We start from the raw sequence: 15548 nt of genomic DNA, 5'->3' as shown, positions 1-15548 counted from the left end.
TCTGAAGCGCCTGGGTGGCTCTGTCAGTGAAGCCTCTGCCTTCGGCTCAGGTCATGACCCCGGGGTCCTGGGATCAAATCCTGTGTCGGGCTCCCTGCTCAGCGGGGAGCCCGCTTCTCCCTCTCCCTCTGCTGCTCCCCCGTTCATGCTCTCTGTCTCTCTCTCTGACAAATAAACAAACTTACAAAAATAAATAAATAAAGCCCCTTTTCTGCCCCAGGATCCCACCCAGGACGCCCATGACATTCTACCATCATGTCTGCTCGGCCCTCTGGGTGGTGACAGCGCCTCAGACTTCCCTTGTTTTGGAAGACCTGGACAGTATTGAAGAGGACCGGTCAGGTGTCCTGTAGGATGTCCCCTAGTCAATACCGTCTGCTGCTTTCTGTGATTCCATTAGGGTTGCAGGTTTTGGGAGTAAGATCATATCACACCAACATGATCTCTGATGTCCCCTGGCTGGGGTGCACCTCTTAGGTGCCCTCCCTACTCTGCTCTTGGGAGGGTCCCTCTGTACAACCAGCACTCAAGGGCTGGGGGGCTGAGCCCCCACTCCTTGACGGGGAGCTCTTACATTTATTTGGAACTCATCTGCAGGGGCAACTTGTCTCCTCTCCCTCACTTACTTGACCATTTATATCAGCATGGACTTGGGGGTATGTATTTTATACTTTGGGTTACAATGTGATACTACTTTATGTTCTGTTGCTCAAATCGTCCCGCTTTGGCCCCTGGGAGCACTTTCAGTTGTCTACTTCATCCCAGCTTTGACATAAACCCATCCTTGCGGGATTTTTTTTTTTTTCCGAGCTGTTCCTTTCTGGCGCTAGACGCCCCCCAGACCTAGCTGGGCGTCTCCTGCCCCAGCCCTGGAATCAGCCTTTTCTCCAGGAGCCCTGGTTCGTTCCTTCACTGGAGGACGGTCTGGGGAACCGAGTTCTGGGGGCCGGCGTGCTCCTCGCCACTGGGGCGTTGTAGCTTCTGGGCCCCTGAGCGGACGGACGGAGCCGTGTGTACTGACTGTGCATCTACATGAATTTCAACGACATTAAGCTCGTGCCTCCAGCTCCCATCCGTCATCCCACGGACCATTCTCCCGATTCCCTGTCACCCCCCACTCCACAGTGACACCCCAGGTTCTCAGCCTCCGCCGGCCACCGAGTTGGTCCCTCCATTCCAGTGTGGGTGTGCGGCAGCCTCCTACCTGTGAGGCTGGGCCCCCGCGGGAAGCCCCTGCGTCCACGAGAGCCCAGGGCGCGTGTGCACGTGCTCTGCCTTGAGCCTGGCGGACTCCAGCCCCGTCCCTGAGGTGGCGTCACACACGTGTAATGCAGTGAGGGTCTTGCGCCGTTTGCACTGCTCCTGGGATCCCCAACGTCCTGACTGATTTCCTTTTCTCTGATTTGCCTACATTAGGTTTGCTCCCTGTGTTGACTAATGCAAAGGGTCCCGTATCCACCATTACAGTACCGTACAGAGCACTTTAAAAACCCCTCCAATCCCAAGCTCCATGCGCGGACTCCCCCATCGCCCCAGACATCACTGATCTCACCACCACATGGCAGCACCTTTGCCAGAATGTGACATGGGAACATCACACAGTGCATGGCGGCCTTCCCACACGGCTTCTTTTAAGATGCATCTGAGTTTCACCATCCGTCTTTGTAGTGTTAAAAAGGAGACAGGAGGCCCAAAACAAAGTCCCTTGGGCTGAGCCCCAGTCAGCAAACCACGGACTTAACACCCACCCGAAGTACATTCTCGACCCCAGGAATTCGACCTTTAACCAGTCAGCATGGAATTAGCTGGCCAGTCCTAGGCAGGTAATCCGCCCCACAGACCCCTTCCGCTCCCTTCCCTGCTCCTAATTTCCCTTACCGCCACTCTCCTGTCTTTACAAACCTTTCCTTTTCTGCAGCTTGGCGGAGCTCCTTCTATTGCTGGATGGGAGGCCGTCCAGCCATGAATCACTGAATAAAGCCAACTGTATCTTTAAATTTACTCGGATGAATTTTGTTATTTAACAATGGCTTTGTAGCTCATTTCTTTTTTCTTTCTTTCTTTTTTTTTTTTAAGATTTTATTTATTTGAGAGAGAGAGAGAGCAGGAGCGGAGGAGGGGGGTGGGTCGGGAGGGGCAGAGGGAGAGGGAGAAGCAGGCTTCCCACTGAGCAGGGAGCCCGATGCGGGGCCGGATCCCAGGACCCTGGGACCATGACCTGAGCCGAAGGCAGACGCTTAACGACTGAGCCCCCCAGGCGCCCCTGTAGCTCATTTCTTTTTGCTGCTTAATAATATTTCATGGTCTGGATGTACCTGTTTTTGTTTATCCGCTCATCTACTCAAGGACATGCTGGCTGCTTCCAAGTTTGGGCAATTACGAATAAAGGGGCTCTAACATCTGTTTGCTGGCTTTTGTGTGGACATGAGTTTTCATTTCATTTGGATAAATACCTAGGATTTTTTACTAGATCCCAGGGTAAGAATAAGTTTAATTCTACAAGAAACTGTCAAACTTCTGGTGTCGTATCTAAAAAGTCACCACCAAACCCAAGGTCACCAGATTTTCTACTGTTTTTTTCAGGAAGTTTTATGGTTTCTTATTTTACACTTAGGTCTATAATCCATTTTCAATGATGGTGAAAAGTCTGTATGTAGCTTCCTTTGGTATAAACATCTAGCTGTTCCAGCTCCGTTGGCTGGAAAGATTTCCTCCCCCGAACTGCCTGCACTCCTCTGCCTGCAGCGAGGGGATGGTATTTGTGTGGTCTGTTCCACTGACTGCCAACACCATGCTGGCCACGTCACTGCCGCCGGTCAGGGAGGCCAGGCGGGGTCATCCCTCCAGCTCTGCTCTTTGTATTTCCTGTGAACTACAGATATGCAAAATACATTCACGTTTTACATGTAATAACTTCTTTATGTATCTGTACATACACGCTCATACATGTATGTCAACATCCCAAGTGTCACCAGTGGATAAATGGATCAATACACTGTGGCCCATCCACACAGCGGAACACTCCCCAGCAATGAACCTGACCAACCACTGACAGGCACCAAGCACGGATGTCACAAGGCCACCATGCCACACGGAAGAAACCAAACACGGCATGCAGGCTGGGTGAGTCGGTGTATATGAAACTGGACTGCAGACAAGGGGAACCTACGGGTACAGATGGCTGGTGGGGGGGACTGTGTCTCCACAGACACGTCCATCTGGGGAGACTCACTGAGCTGTACGCTCTAGATATGCATTGTATTAAATTACTGGCCGATAAAGCTGACTTCGGAAGAAAAAACCTACTCCCCCAAAATAACAATTTGTTAGATCCATAAAAAGAACAATGATATACAAGCTGAAATTGAGAACTTAGGGAAAACAACCCAATTTTCTAGGTTTTAAATAATGCAGACATTGTTTTTTCTTTTTTTTAACAATAAACATAATCTCTAGAAGCACTTTCTTTACATGAAATCTAAGCCTGAGGGCATCAAAAGCTCTGACATGATGCGAAGGGGCTGGGCTGGAGGCTGCCCCGAAAGTGCCTGCCTCAGGGAGGCAGGTGTGCTGAAGTGGGGGAGGGCTGTGGGCCAGCCCGGGGTCTATGGGGCGAGGATGCATCCATACACCCACGAGAATCTCCTTGGAAGCAGCAGCAGAACCACAGATGTGTGAGGACGGAAGCATCACTGGGGCAATGGAGGCTCCCAGGGATGAGCCAGGAGTAGGTTCCAGGCGCCACGTGCAGCACTATGGGGCCAGGAGGGTAGTTCTTCTCTGTCCCTGAAGCAGGCCAAGAGGGACAGGGACTGTGAGCTATCAAGATTCCCAGTGTCCCCAGTGCACAGAACTTCAGAGCAGAGACGGGTCTAGGAGCCCTCAAATTCCCAACCGCCTCAAGGCCTCCCCTTCAGTGAACCTGCATGGGCTGCTGGGGTGAGGGCCCAGGCGTCTTTGCTGCTCACTGCCCCAGCCCCTCACGTGCAGGGGCAGCTCAGGACAGGGGCCAGTGCAAGGTGAAGAGGTGGAACATGCCCACATGGGTCCACAGCTTCTGCCCAGAAACAGCCAACAAGGCCCCTTAACCTCAGGCTCTGGGTTGGAGGGGCTCGCCAGCAGGCGTCTGGGGAGTAAGAACCAGTGCCCCATGAGGGCCCACTGTTGCTGCCGTTGTGCTCTAACCTGTGACAACTCTTGCCTGGAGCTGCTCATCGCTGGCCTAACTTCACAGCCGCAGGGGGACACCTCTTGAACATGACCAAGTCCTGCTTTCTGGTGCTCCCTGCCCATGTGTGCCCAGCAGATACCAGTGCTGACAGACAAATTCACAGAGAAGGCCACATTCTACTTGGAAACACCCACTAAGCAAACTCAGCCTCACTGTCTCCTGAGTCCACAGGCTCAGTGTCCCTGGTGCAGGGACCCACTGCAGTGAGGGCAGCCTCGGGCCACCCAGAGGGGCCGAGCTCCCCCTTCGACTTCTGGACTCCATTACCCACGCACGCGGCACCGACTGGCTCCCCCTGCACCAGCAGGGCACCAAGCAACGGGCAGTGCCCGTGCGGACGTGTTAGACTTGGAGGCCGACACCCAGGGCTTGGGAAAAAGAGGAAGACGGTGTGGGAGAGGTGGGAGGATATCCTGCACAGCGTGCAACCAGGGGCCAGGGTGTCTTCCCGCTGAGGACAAGGCATGGCATGCCCCCCTACGGGAGCAGAGCCCCCACCCCCTGGCTGCAGCCTAGGAGACCAGATGGGGGCTCTGAAGTGCGTGTACATGCAGGCGGCCAGGCGTATTGCTGGCAGGGAGTGCCTGACGTCCCAGCGTCCTAACAGGCTAGACCCCGTGGAGCACACAGCGGCGCTCAGGCCACACTCCCAGGCAGACGCTAGCCCCCCCACTTCACAAGCCCCGGTCCCACCAACCCAAATCCAGCACCGCCCTCTGCCTTTGTCCCTGCCCCGGTGCCCCATGCCACAGCGCAAGTGGGTCAGAGGAGCAAGGGGGTTTCACGGGCCTGAGGAGTCCGCCCAGCACAGAAATCCCACAGCAATCAGTTCTAAAACCAGCTTATCTCCCTCACACACTTCTGACAGTGGCCTCAGAACCCACGGGATTCCGGCAAAGAACACGACCTAGCAGTTAGTCTGTGTCTGGAGATAATATTGAAAAGGCAGTCTACCCCTCTCCTGACCTCAGGATGACATCATCCACAAGAATGCCCGTTTAAAATGTTCAAAAAGCATTAGTATCAACAAAGCTCAAGAACGGTGCTGGCTGATGGGAGAGAATCGTCCCTGGCCATCACAAATATCTGTATACCCCCAGATGCCCAAACTCACAGGCTCTGTGAAATTGTGATTTATAGTAAGAAATATATATTTCTCCATCCCTGTTTCTGGCACAGAACCCCTAAAGCCCTTGGCATTTCTGAAGTGATAAAGGTGTCTTTTGTTATGTTAATGAGGTGACTTCTGGACCCTCACCTAAGGATGGGGGCTGGCTGCCAGGACAGCCAACCAAGGGATTAGAGGGTCAGTTCTATCCCACCCTCTGACCTCCGGGGATGGCAGCGGGGCTGAAGGTTGAGATCAATCGCCAAAGGCCAATGAGTCAGTCATGGCTAAGTAATGAAGCCTCCATAAAACCCAAAGGACAAGGTTTTGAGAACTTCTGGGTTGCGGAACACGTGGAGATCCGGGGACAGTGGTGTGCCTGGAACGGCCATGGACATTTCCCCAGACCTCACCCTGGGCACCTCTCCCATCTGGCTGTTCCTGACTTGGATCCTTTGGTAATCAGCTGGGGATCTAGTTAAGTAAAATGTTTCTCTGAGTTCTGTGAGCCGCTCTGGTGAATGAATAGAACTGAGAAGTCATGGGAATCTTGGATTTACAGGCACTCGGTCAGAGGCCCTGGTGACAACTCCGAGTCGTGACTGGCACCTGCAGTGGGGGAAGGAGGACAGTCTTGCAGGACTGAGCACTCAACCTGTGCAACCTGATGTGGTCTCTGGGCAGATGGTCTCAGGACTGAGCTGAACTGTAGACACTCAGGTGGTGTCCAGAGCATTGCTTGTGGGGTGTGTAGGGAAACCATCCCTCTCATCAGAACCGGCGACCTTTCTGGGCTCCAACCCTGGTGCTGGTCCAGCACATTCTGGTCTGTTACTCGTGCAAATCCCACACAAGCTGCAGGTCCCATGAGAGATGGTACCCTCAAGGGTCCTGGGACAGGTGGATGTGAGGCTAAAAAAGCCACACAGCTCCAAGGGGCAGCCTGGGAGAGATACTTCAGGCATATGCCACGGGGAGGATGGGAGCCCCGTCAGCCTTGGAGTAGAGACTGGCCCCCCGAGCCACGGGCCAGCCCGACAGAGCAAGGACCCACACCCAACTATGCCGGGTGCCTGCACCACCCAGGCTGGGGGCCTGGTTACCTCTTGGTGTTATAGGCTGTGTCCCGAGGTGTCTCCTCCAGCAGAGTCACGTAGCCAAGCACACAGGTGAGGATGAAGAGCACAGTTAGGGTGTGGGCTCGCCTGAAATCCAAACACAAACACAGAATGTGTCAGCACACAAAGCATGACTACACCCGTGACGTGCTGCCACCGGACAGAGCTCAGCCTTCAACCTCACGCTCAGAAACACTGAGAGTCACCGCGGGTGGCTCCTAGCTGGGTCTCTGTTTGCTGTGTCAGCCCATCAGTCAAGTGGGAAGAGCCCCAAGGGCTGGGAGGCTCAAGGCTGCTGCTCAAGGACCGGAGGGTACGTCTCCCGCCAGTGTCTGCGGCTGGAGGCTATCGTTCAGAGGCTGGGTAGCAGGCAGACACGGCAGTTTTCACGGAGCAGGATATGCACAGCCTCAGGATTCACGAAGAGACCACATCTGAGAGATTCGAAAGCACAGCCCAAGAAACAAAGAGGTGAGAGAAAGGGACACCAGGACCCAAGGTGAGGAGGCGAGTGTCCCCAGCAGTACCATTTACTCAGAAGACCTGGCAGAGACATGGGCTCGGCCCCTTCCGACCGCCTCCACTCTGGACGAGGAGGCAGGGCTCTCTGACAGCCAGTGGATGCACCTCCCCTGAAACAGGGCCCACAACCGGTCAGGCATGCAGACTGCAGGGCAAGCAGCGGACGCCAAGACAAGCCCGCAGGCTGCCCCATGTCAGATACGACCCTGGCCCTCTGCATTCTAACAGCTGCTTACGACGGGAGTCGAAGACCCAGACCCCAAATCCAGATGAGCAGAGAATGTCCCTGGAGAGCATGCAACCCATCCAGGCCTCAGGGTCCTCATCTCTAAATGAGGATGCTTCCAACCTTGGATGATTCCATTTCCAGCAAAAACACCCCTCAGGAATGAATGTGAACACTCTCAGAGCAGGAATAAGGAGAAAGTAAGGAGAGAAGGAGGCCTGCTCTAAGAGGACCACTAACCAAAGTCCTCAGACAGAAAGAAACCAGGCCACCAGGAAGAAATAAAGAGCAACAGAAATGGTAAATGTCTCGTGAAACAGACCGTTCTCCTCACCCATTCTTCAAAACATGCCTAACTACTGAAAACAGCCATGGTAACACTGTGGTGGGGGCCCCCACAGCCGAGGGAGAGAGGCTGAATGGGTCCGCACGGACCTGATGTGGCAGAGCCAGGGGGCTGGGACTGCAAAAGCCCAGGAGGACTCACTGTACCCCCAGGGCAACACCGGAGACGTAATCAAAACCAGCACAACCGCTGAAGTGGAGCACAGCCAACCTGGGGCGGGAGAGGGGCAGGGGAACAGAAAGAGAGACAAGGAGTAACATGGCAGACCTAAACGCATCAATAACTGGACGTAAATTACCTAAAACAAGAACTAAACAACGGAGGCTGTTACGCACGCAGCACCATGAGGCTGTGAGGGGTCTCAGGCACGTGGGTGAGAGCTGGTCTACAGAACTCATGCGCCACGTGACCCCGTTTACATGGCACTCTCCAGAGGCCAAACTGCGATGACAGAGACCAGGCCAGAGGCCGGGTGAGGTCGTGTTCCATGCCCTGCCTGTGCCGGTGGTTAGAGAAACCTGCGTGCACAGAAGCTATGGAACTGTGCACCCTACAAAATCAGATTTACTGTAGGTAACTTACAAAAGAAACTAAATAAAAATCTCTAAATTGTTATGTATCGACCATTTCTGGTACAAGGTCAGGATCCAGGGAAGTGTGCTGGGAGAGCCCCTGAGCAGAACGCCAGTCCCACGCACCTCCGAGAAGGCATGACCCAGAGACCAGCTCAGAGCAAGAACCCTCTGGGGCCCAATTCCCATCCCCAGCAGTTCCGAGAAACAACGGTTTTCTCCAAAGTGCACACGTTTCTGAAGTGACCCTCGACAAAGGTAAGTGCTGAGAGCTGTGACCAGCCTCCTCTGCAGGGCTTCCCCAGCCGAGGACTCTAAGGGAGGGACAGGTCCGGGGGCTCGAGGCCACCAGACAGGGCCAAGTGCCCACGGCAGGCTCACCAACAGTAGGCAGGGTGCATCCTCCCAGGAAAGAGATGGGACCACTGTCCCAGGGGCCCAGCTGTGGGACTGCACAGCCACCTGGCCCACAGAGTTCTCAGCAGGGCAAGTGTCTATGAGAAAACAGATGGGAAGAAGCCCCAGCCTAAGGGAGGAAGGAGAGTAGAATAGGTAACAGCCCACAAACGGGCATCAGACTCACAGAAGAAAAAAGAAGCTAGTCAATTGAGGAGAGGTGACCACATGTTCTGGAAGAGACCACAAGGCAAAGTTCCTCATTGCCGCTATATGGCCCAGGACCCGTCCACGTTGCTTCAGGGACACTAGCACGCCAAGATGCTGTGCATGGGCCAATCCCCCACAGTCCCTCGGGCACCCTGCCACCCCTCCACTGGGTCCTGCAAAGGATCTAAGACACACACAGCACAAGAGGCCCCCTGCAGGTATCCTGCCAGGACCGCATGTCTGGAGCACAGAGGCTAAAATTAAAATGTGAAAGCCTTTTGTCCCGGGTCTTTTTTTTTTTTAAAGATTTTATTTATTATATTTGAGAGAGAGAGAATGAGAGACACAGAGCATGAGAGGGAAGAGGGTCAGAGGGAGAAGCAGACTCCCCGCTGAGCAGGGAGCCCGATGCAGGGCTCAATCCTGGGACTCTAGGATCATGACCTGAGCCGAAGGCAGTCGCTTAACCGACTGAGCCACCCAGGCGCCCCCGGGGTCTTTTTTTAAAAGTAGGCTCCACGTGGAGGAGGGCCTGAACTTCCCTGAGATTAAGACTTGAGCTGAAATCAAGAGTTAGACACTTAAGTCATTGAGCCACCCAGGCGCACCTGTCCTGGATCTTAAAAAATGACTTCAACCCTCTGGTTTCTTTCATATTACTTTCCACAAACACTGTAATCTTCCTGTAGTTTCTTTGGGCTAAAACACATTCCCTGAAGAGCCTGGGGCAGCTCTGGTCATGTATCTTTCCATCCTCCTAAAAACACAAGGATTATCTGAAAAATAAAAACAACTATCTGTCCCTTGGGATCAATGTTCACACTGTCATTCAGGCGGTCACCCCTCGCCCTGCAGAAGCAGAATTAGGAATCAGTAGGACTTCCTCTGTCCCATCCGAGGCAGGAAGGAGGCAGACAGTCAAGGACCCGGGGGGAAGAGGACCGGGCACCAGTCTCACGGCAGAACGGACTTTAGAACTGCTAAAATCAAGTGCTACTATAAAGTAAAATCTTTATTATTAAATTATGAAATCCATCTTTAAAAAGCTCCCCCCTTCTGTATAGCAAAGGAAATCATCAACAAAACGGAAAGGCAACCTACTGAAAGGGAGAAAATATTTGCAAATCATATTATCTGATAAGGAGCTAATATCCAAAATATGTGAAGAACTCACACAACTCAACAGCAAAAAACCAATCCAATTAAAAAATGGGCAGAGGGGGCGCCTGGGTGGCTCAGTCAGTTAAGTGGCTGCCTTTGGCTCAGGTCATGATCCTGGCGTCCCGGGATCGAGCCCCACGTCCGGCTCCCTGCTCAGCGGAGAGCCTGCTTCTCCCTCTCCCTTTGCCTGCCACTCTGCCTACTTGTGCTCTCTCTCTGTAATAAATAAATAAAATCTTAAAAAAAAAAAAATGGGCAGAGGACCTGAATAGACACTTTTCCAAAGAAGACATCCAGATGGCCAACAGGTACATGAAAAGATGCTCAGCAGCACTCGGCATCAGGGAAATACAAATCAAAACTACAATGAGATACCACCTCACACCAGTCAGAATGGCTAAAATGAACAAGGTGGGAAACGACAGATGTTGGCGGGGATGCGGAGAAAGGGGAACCCTCCTACACTGCTGGTGGGAATGCAAGCTGGTGCGGCCACTCTGGAAGACAGTATGGAGGTTCCTCAAAAAGTTAAAATAAAATTACCATAAGATCCAGTAATTCCACTACTGGGTATTAGAAGGAAACAAAAACACCAAGTTCAAAGGATGTCTGCAGCATTATTTACAGTAGCCAGTTTACGGAGGCAGCCCAAGTGTCCATCCACAGATGAACGGATAAAGCAAATGCAATTTATACAATGGAATATTACTCAGCCACAAATAGGAAGAAATCTTGACATTTGCAACATGGATGGAACCTGAGGGCATTGTGTTAAGTGAGGTAAGAAAGACAAACACTGCGTGATCTCTTACATGTGGAATCTAAACACACAAACCAAACTCACAGAGGTGCCTGGGTAGCTCAGTTGGTTGGGCATCCAACTCTTGATTTCAGCTCAGGTCACAACCTTGGGGTGGTGAGATTGAGCCTCGAGCTGGGCTCCACGCTGGGCATGGAACCTGCTTAAGATTCTCTCTCTCCCTCTGCCCCCACCCCCCGCCACCAGCTTGCACATGCGCTCTCTCTCTCAAAACAAAACAGAAAAACCAAACTCATAAAGAACAGGCTGATGGTTACAGGTGGGAAAATAATAAAGTTGCCTTCTTGATAAAAAAAAATTTTGTTAAACCACTTTATAAATTTACTGTATTGACCAACAGTGATGTTTAATAGGTACCTCACTGTAGTTCTCTGAGCACTTTTTAACATATTCATTATTATAGCACCTCGGTGAAGAACATTATCAGCCCAGTTCTTTTTTTTTTAATATATATATTTTAAAGATTTTATTTATTTGACAGAGAGAGAGAGAGCATGCACACACAAGCAGGGGGAATTGCACACAGAGAGAGAGGGAGAAGCAGGCTCCGCGCTGAACAAGGAGCCCAACGTGGGGCTTGATCCCAGGACCCTGGGATCGTGACCCGAGCCGAAGGCTTAACCGACTGAGCCACCCAGGCGCGCCAGCCCAGTTCTTTAAGGGCAGAACTGTAGGTGCCGACTACCCGCTATCATTAAAATGAAGTAGTGTTTGCATGGTCAGGGCTCGATCCCTGACAGAGCACTATTAACAGGCAGTTTGTGGCAACACAAGTCCCAGGGCAGCATTCAGGACACATGACTCTGTTAATTCTAATTTTCAGACCATTGCTCAATCCATGGCCTGTGCTTTCCTTCGATTTTTCACTGTAAAGTTTACGTTTCCCACTTTGACATGTTTCCTTGGAGAGGCAATGGGACATAATAGGAAAAGCTCCCCCCCCCCACGAAAGTATGGATTTTATTATCAGGTTTGCAACTCAGTACACCTGTGGTCTTGAGTAACTTTCTTCATCTTTCAGGTTTAATTTCCCCATCTTCAAAATGAGAACAGAAATACTAACTTGCAAGTTTGGTGTAGAAAATAAAAATATTACCTTGTAAGTTTGGTAAAACCAAAACCAAAACCAAAAATGACTCCCTTGTCCTGCACACAGCACCATTTCCACATGTGTGGAAATAGAGAGGGCCACTCAGGACAGCACCCAACACTCCACAGGCAGACCTCCCTATTCCTTCCAGACGCCTTGTTGCTCAACCTCCCTGGTGCCTGGGAAGACAAGTGCCTCCTTTGGTTTAGGGGCTAATAGATAACTCCGGGGTGGTTTGGGTCCTGTGATCCAGGCACAGGACAAGAGTGGCCGTAAATCCTGTGACTGTCCAGTCACTCAGCAATGGCAAGGGCGTGAGGACAGCTGGCTCCCTGCCACTATGAGTGGAAAATACCCAGATGTCAGTCCCTCTCTAGAGATGACCACACTCATTATGCCAAGTAGGCAGAAAGGCAGGCCCACTAAACCAATTAGAGAAAACAAGAAGGTGTAGCTGGCACACTGAGAGCACAAGGAAGCCTCAGCCAGGAAAGGCGAAGGCCAGAGGGCCTGCCCTAGGCATGCAAGAAGTGCTGGGCCATGACAGTGGCCCCCTCCCCCAGCCTGCTGACCAACATGACCAAAAAGGCATCAGCTGCTGAGTCAAGCTTCCCAGATGTGGGCATAACTGGTAAACTCCTGCCCCACCATGACTGAGAAAGGCATTTTCCAGAACCTGGGGCACTTACATCACCTCCACATGCCCTTGTGGCTACCATAGCAGAGTCCTGGGGATCACTAAGAGTGCTCACCCAAGGCTCGGTGGCATAAGATGCATGCACTCCCAGAACATCACAACCATCCCTCCCCTCCTGCCTTAGGAGCTGGTTAGGGAGGGTGCTAATCCAATGGCAATTCACCCAACTTCCATCTCCAGGTGGCAACATTCGGTAGCACCTCTTTAGGGCATCACATCTCCAAGTGTCTCCTAAACCATCTTTAGAAAACGAGAGTTAACACATCTTTGTGCCATTCCTCTGAGTCTATGGTTCTACACTGCACCCGGATGTCCCACACTGGAGACCACAACTGGTAGAAGAGGTGGTGTTCTTGCCACTGCAGACCCCAGTAGGCCTCACACCCCCTCCCTTGGGTCTGGTTTCTGGGAGCCCAGCTTCAAGCTCCAAGGCACAGGCAAACCCTGAACCCTAATTACATACCCTGTGGCTGACAAGTGATAACAAAGACACTCAGAGTCCTACATGGCCCAGTATAACCACCAGCATTGGGCACCTTTTGTGAAAACCCTAAAAATAAGGTTTTGAATCGTACAAAAGTTCCTTTGAGTAATTCTGGAACACAAAATAATTTCCACAAATATATACTTTTAGTCTTTATAGGAGTTTTTAAATAACATTCATTATTAAAATTCTCTAAACACAAAATAAAAGTTTTTTAAACCCTAACACAGCCAGTCAGTGAGAAGAGATTCAGAAGGAGGCAAGTGGCTAAGCTCTGCAGGTAAGCCGTTCTCACTAAGCAGGCATCTGGTTACCTGCCTTGAGGAAATGTGAAGCTCCTGCCCCTACACAAGTGAGGGGGAGACCTGGGATGCAGCAGGAACCTGCAGAGACCACAGACCGTATCACCAACCAGCGTCAGGGCACAGCGCACTCACACCTGTGGTGGGGAGGCACGAGCCAGCCACCAGGAGACCCACCAGGCAGGTACCTGAAACCTGCCGGCCCCGTCACACTCCCTCCTGGACAGCCTTCCCGGTCCCCACCAGTCCTCCTCATAGGTAAGCTCAGCCACAGCCGCCGTCTGTGTGTCCAGCTCCCAACCGACCAAGCACCCCTGTGGGCAGGACCCGAGAGGGGTGGGTGCTAGTCTGTGCTTCCAAAGCCATCAGCACACGCCTTTCACTGCACTGGTGAGATGTATACTCCCCGGCTTCTGCTGGTGCCGCAACCCTCAGCATCGCTTCAGCCAGGACATTTCATGCCTTCTGAAGCTCCAGGCTTATGCCAGAATCCAGGCTTCTTGTTCAGTTCTCTGCGGAAATCCGCAGAACAGTACCTGGCACCCAGGTGGGGCGCCCAAAATATGTGAATGAATAGGAAACAGGAAACAAGCACAGCAACCACATTTCAGGACGGTATCCTCCCTCCTGCAGTCTGAAGGGGCATGCTGGTGGGGAGGCCTGATCTGCATGTGGCAGGTCTCGCAGGGTCCAAGAGTGCTCCAGGCACTCAGGCGCCACAAGTCCCTTGACAAGGCATGCTGTCACTCTCTCCCCCCCACTGGCTCCACGGCCACCTGAATGCATTATGTCCCCAAGGCAGGGCTGGTAGCTATCCCTGTCAGCAGCTGCGGGCACCCAGAGGGAAGACGCCAATTCCGTGCACATACAGAGCTGCACCCCTATGAAGAGCCCCCTCCCTGCACATCTCCGGAGTCTGATAAAAACCAGGACACCCATTCAGCCCCATGTGCACCTCCTCCACGGTTTCTACCACGGAGCAGCACCTTCCCCTGAAACAGGCAATTACTCCCTGTCAGGTTCTCCTCCTTCCCTGATCAGATCTTCCATGACAATCCCACCGTCGGGTTCTCTGAAAAGGTGCTTCCAGGTGGCATTGCCCTCGCAGCCGCTTCGCCCTGTCCCTCCAGGGCCGACCACAGGTCTCAAATGCTGGCACTGCACTGTTCAACTGGGCAGGAACTGAGCATCCAGTGAAGAAAAACCAAACCCCAACCCTCAGGAAGCATGCTTTCTAGTACATGGGGCTTCTCTCTCTTACCAAGGAGGGAAGACAGGCTCGGAAAGGCGAAGGGCTACCCCAAGGTCGCAGAGCTTTCTGGCGTCGGAGCCACGCCTGGGGCCTCAAACACAGAAGGGCCAAACTCAGCATAAAGCAGGTGCACGAAGTCTTCCCACACAGGCCCTGGGGGGGCAGGAGCTGCTCCTGGGGGCCTCGCCCTCCCCGACACCCATTCAGGCAGCCTGGGGGGCAGCCTGACCCGAGACTCGGCGTGGACTCCGTTGCGCAGGGCTCGAGGGGCTGGTTCCGCAAGCAGCACCCGAAAAGAGACGGGAGCGGTACTTGACAAACACCCGCCCAGCTCCCGGCGCCGGGGAAGGTGCTCGCGCCGCGGAACGTCCCTGCTAGATGCTCGGCGGCGCGGAAAACCATTTCATAAGCACAAGCAGCAGGCGCTAGAGAAAGGCAACAGGACAGCGGGCACAGGTGAGCGTTGGACAGGGAATCAGGACTTCCAGAGCCTAGCCCTCCCGAGCCAGGGCCAGGGGCCAGAGAGGCGGGGCCGGACCACCGCGGGAGGCCGGCCGCGGCCGCGCTGGGCAGGGGCCGGCCCGGGGTCTCGCGGGCGCCCCTCCAACCCAGCACCACGCGTCCACGCCCCTCACGGCCCCGGGGGCCCCCCGCCCCTCACCAGAAGAAGGTGTTGGTGCCGTCGTCGTAGACCTCGGACTCCGTGCTGCGACGGCCCGCGCCCGGCCCGCCCGCTCGGCCCGGGGCCGCGCCGTCCGGCGGCTCCTCCAGCGAAGCCTTGCCCGCGGGCACAGGGGACCCCGGCCGCGGCCCCCCGGCGCCTCTGCGCTCGCCCCTCCGCATGGCGCCCGCCCAGCCGCTCCGCCCCGCGCCTGACCCCACGCACTGCGGGTCACCGCGAGGCGCGCGGCGCACGGCGCGGGGAGCGCCGGGAAGGGGTCGCGGCACGGCCTCGGCGGGGTCTAGGGAGAGCAGGGGCGGGGGCGGTTGGGAAGGGGTGGGCTGTGCATTGT

General features: G+C 53.7%; 1 protein-coding gene and 1 long non-coding RNA gene across 4 annotated transcripts in view; both read right to left on the bottom strand.

Moving 5' to 3' along the window:
- The window catches only part of PTDSS2 (phosphatidylserine synthase 2), a 26483-nt gene extending 10935 nt beyond the window's left edge, over positions 1–15548 (bottom strand). Inside the window, exons 1-3 of one of the 3 annotated variants that reach the window (XM_064575915.1) lie at positions 14765–14952; positions 14545–14619; positions 6443–6544 (exon numbers count right to left, since the gene is read on the bottom strand). In XM_064575915.1, coding sequence (XP_064431985.1) covers positions 6443–6544; positions 14545–14619; positions 14765–14937 — 350 coding nt within the window. In that variant the 5' untranslated portion in view covers positions 14938–14952. Of the gene's footprint in view, positions 1–6442; positions 6545–14544; positions 14620–14764; positions 14953–15196 lie in introns of those variants that run through there. The other 2 variants (XM_045892937.3, XM_064575916.1) reach the window with 2 other exon arrangements.
- LOC135362269 (uncharacterized) lies at positions 10503–14537 on the bottom strand. Its single transcript, XR_010406736.1, has 2 exons — positions 13472–14537; positions 10503–13364 (listed from the first exon to the last, which is right to left on the bottom strand). It is a non-coding gene; the product is annotated as an uncharacterized LOC135362269 (long non-coding RNA).

Source organism: Mirounga angustirostris, unplaced genomic scaffold (assembly GCF_029215605.1).
Source record: "Mirounga angustirostris isolate CCGP_5_RB_7025 unplaced genomic scaffold, mMirAng1.0.hap1 SCAF_13, whole genome shotgun sequence".
NCBI classification, from domain to species: Eukaryota; Metazoa; Chordata; class Mammalia; order Carnivora; family Phocidae; genus Mirounga; species Mirounga angustirostris.
This window is presented reverse-complemented; position numbering and strand designations above follow the sequence as displayed.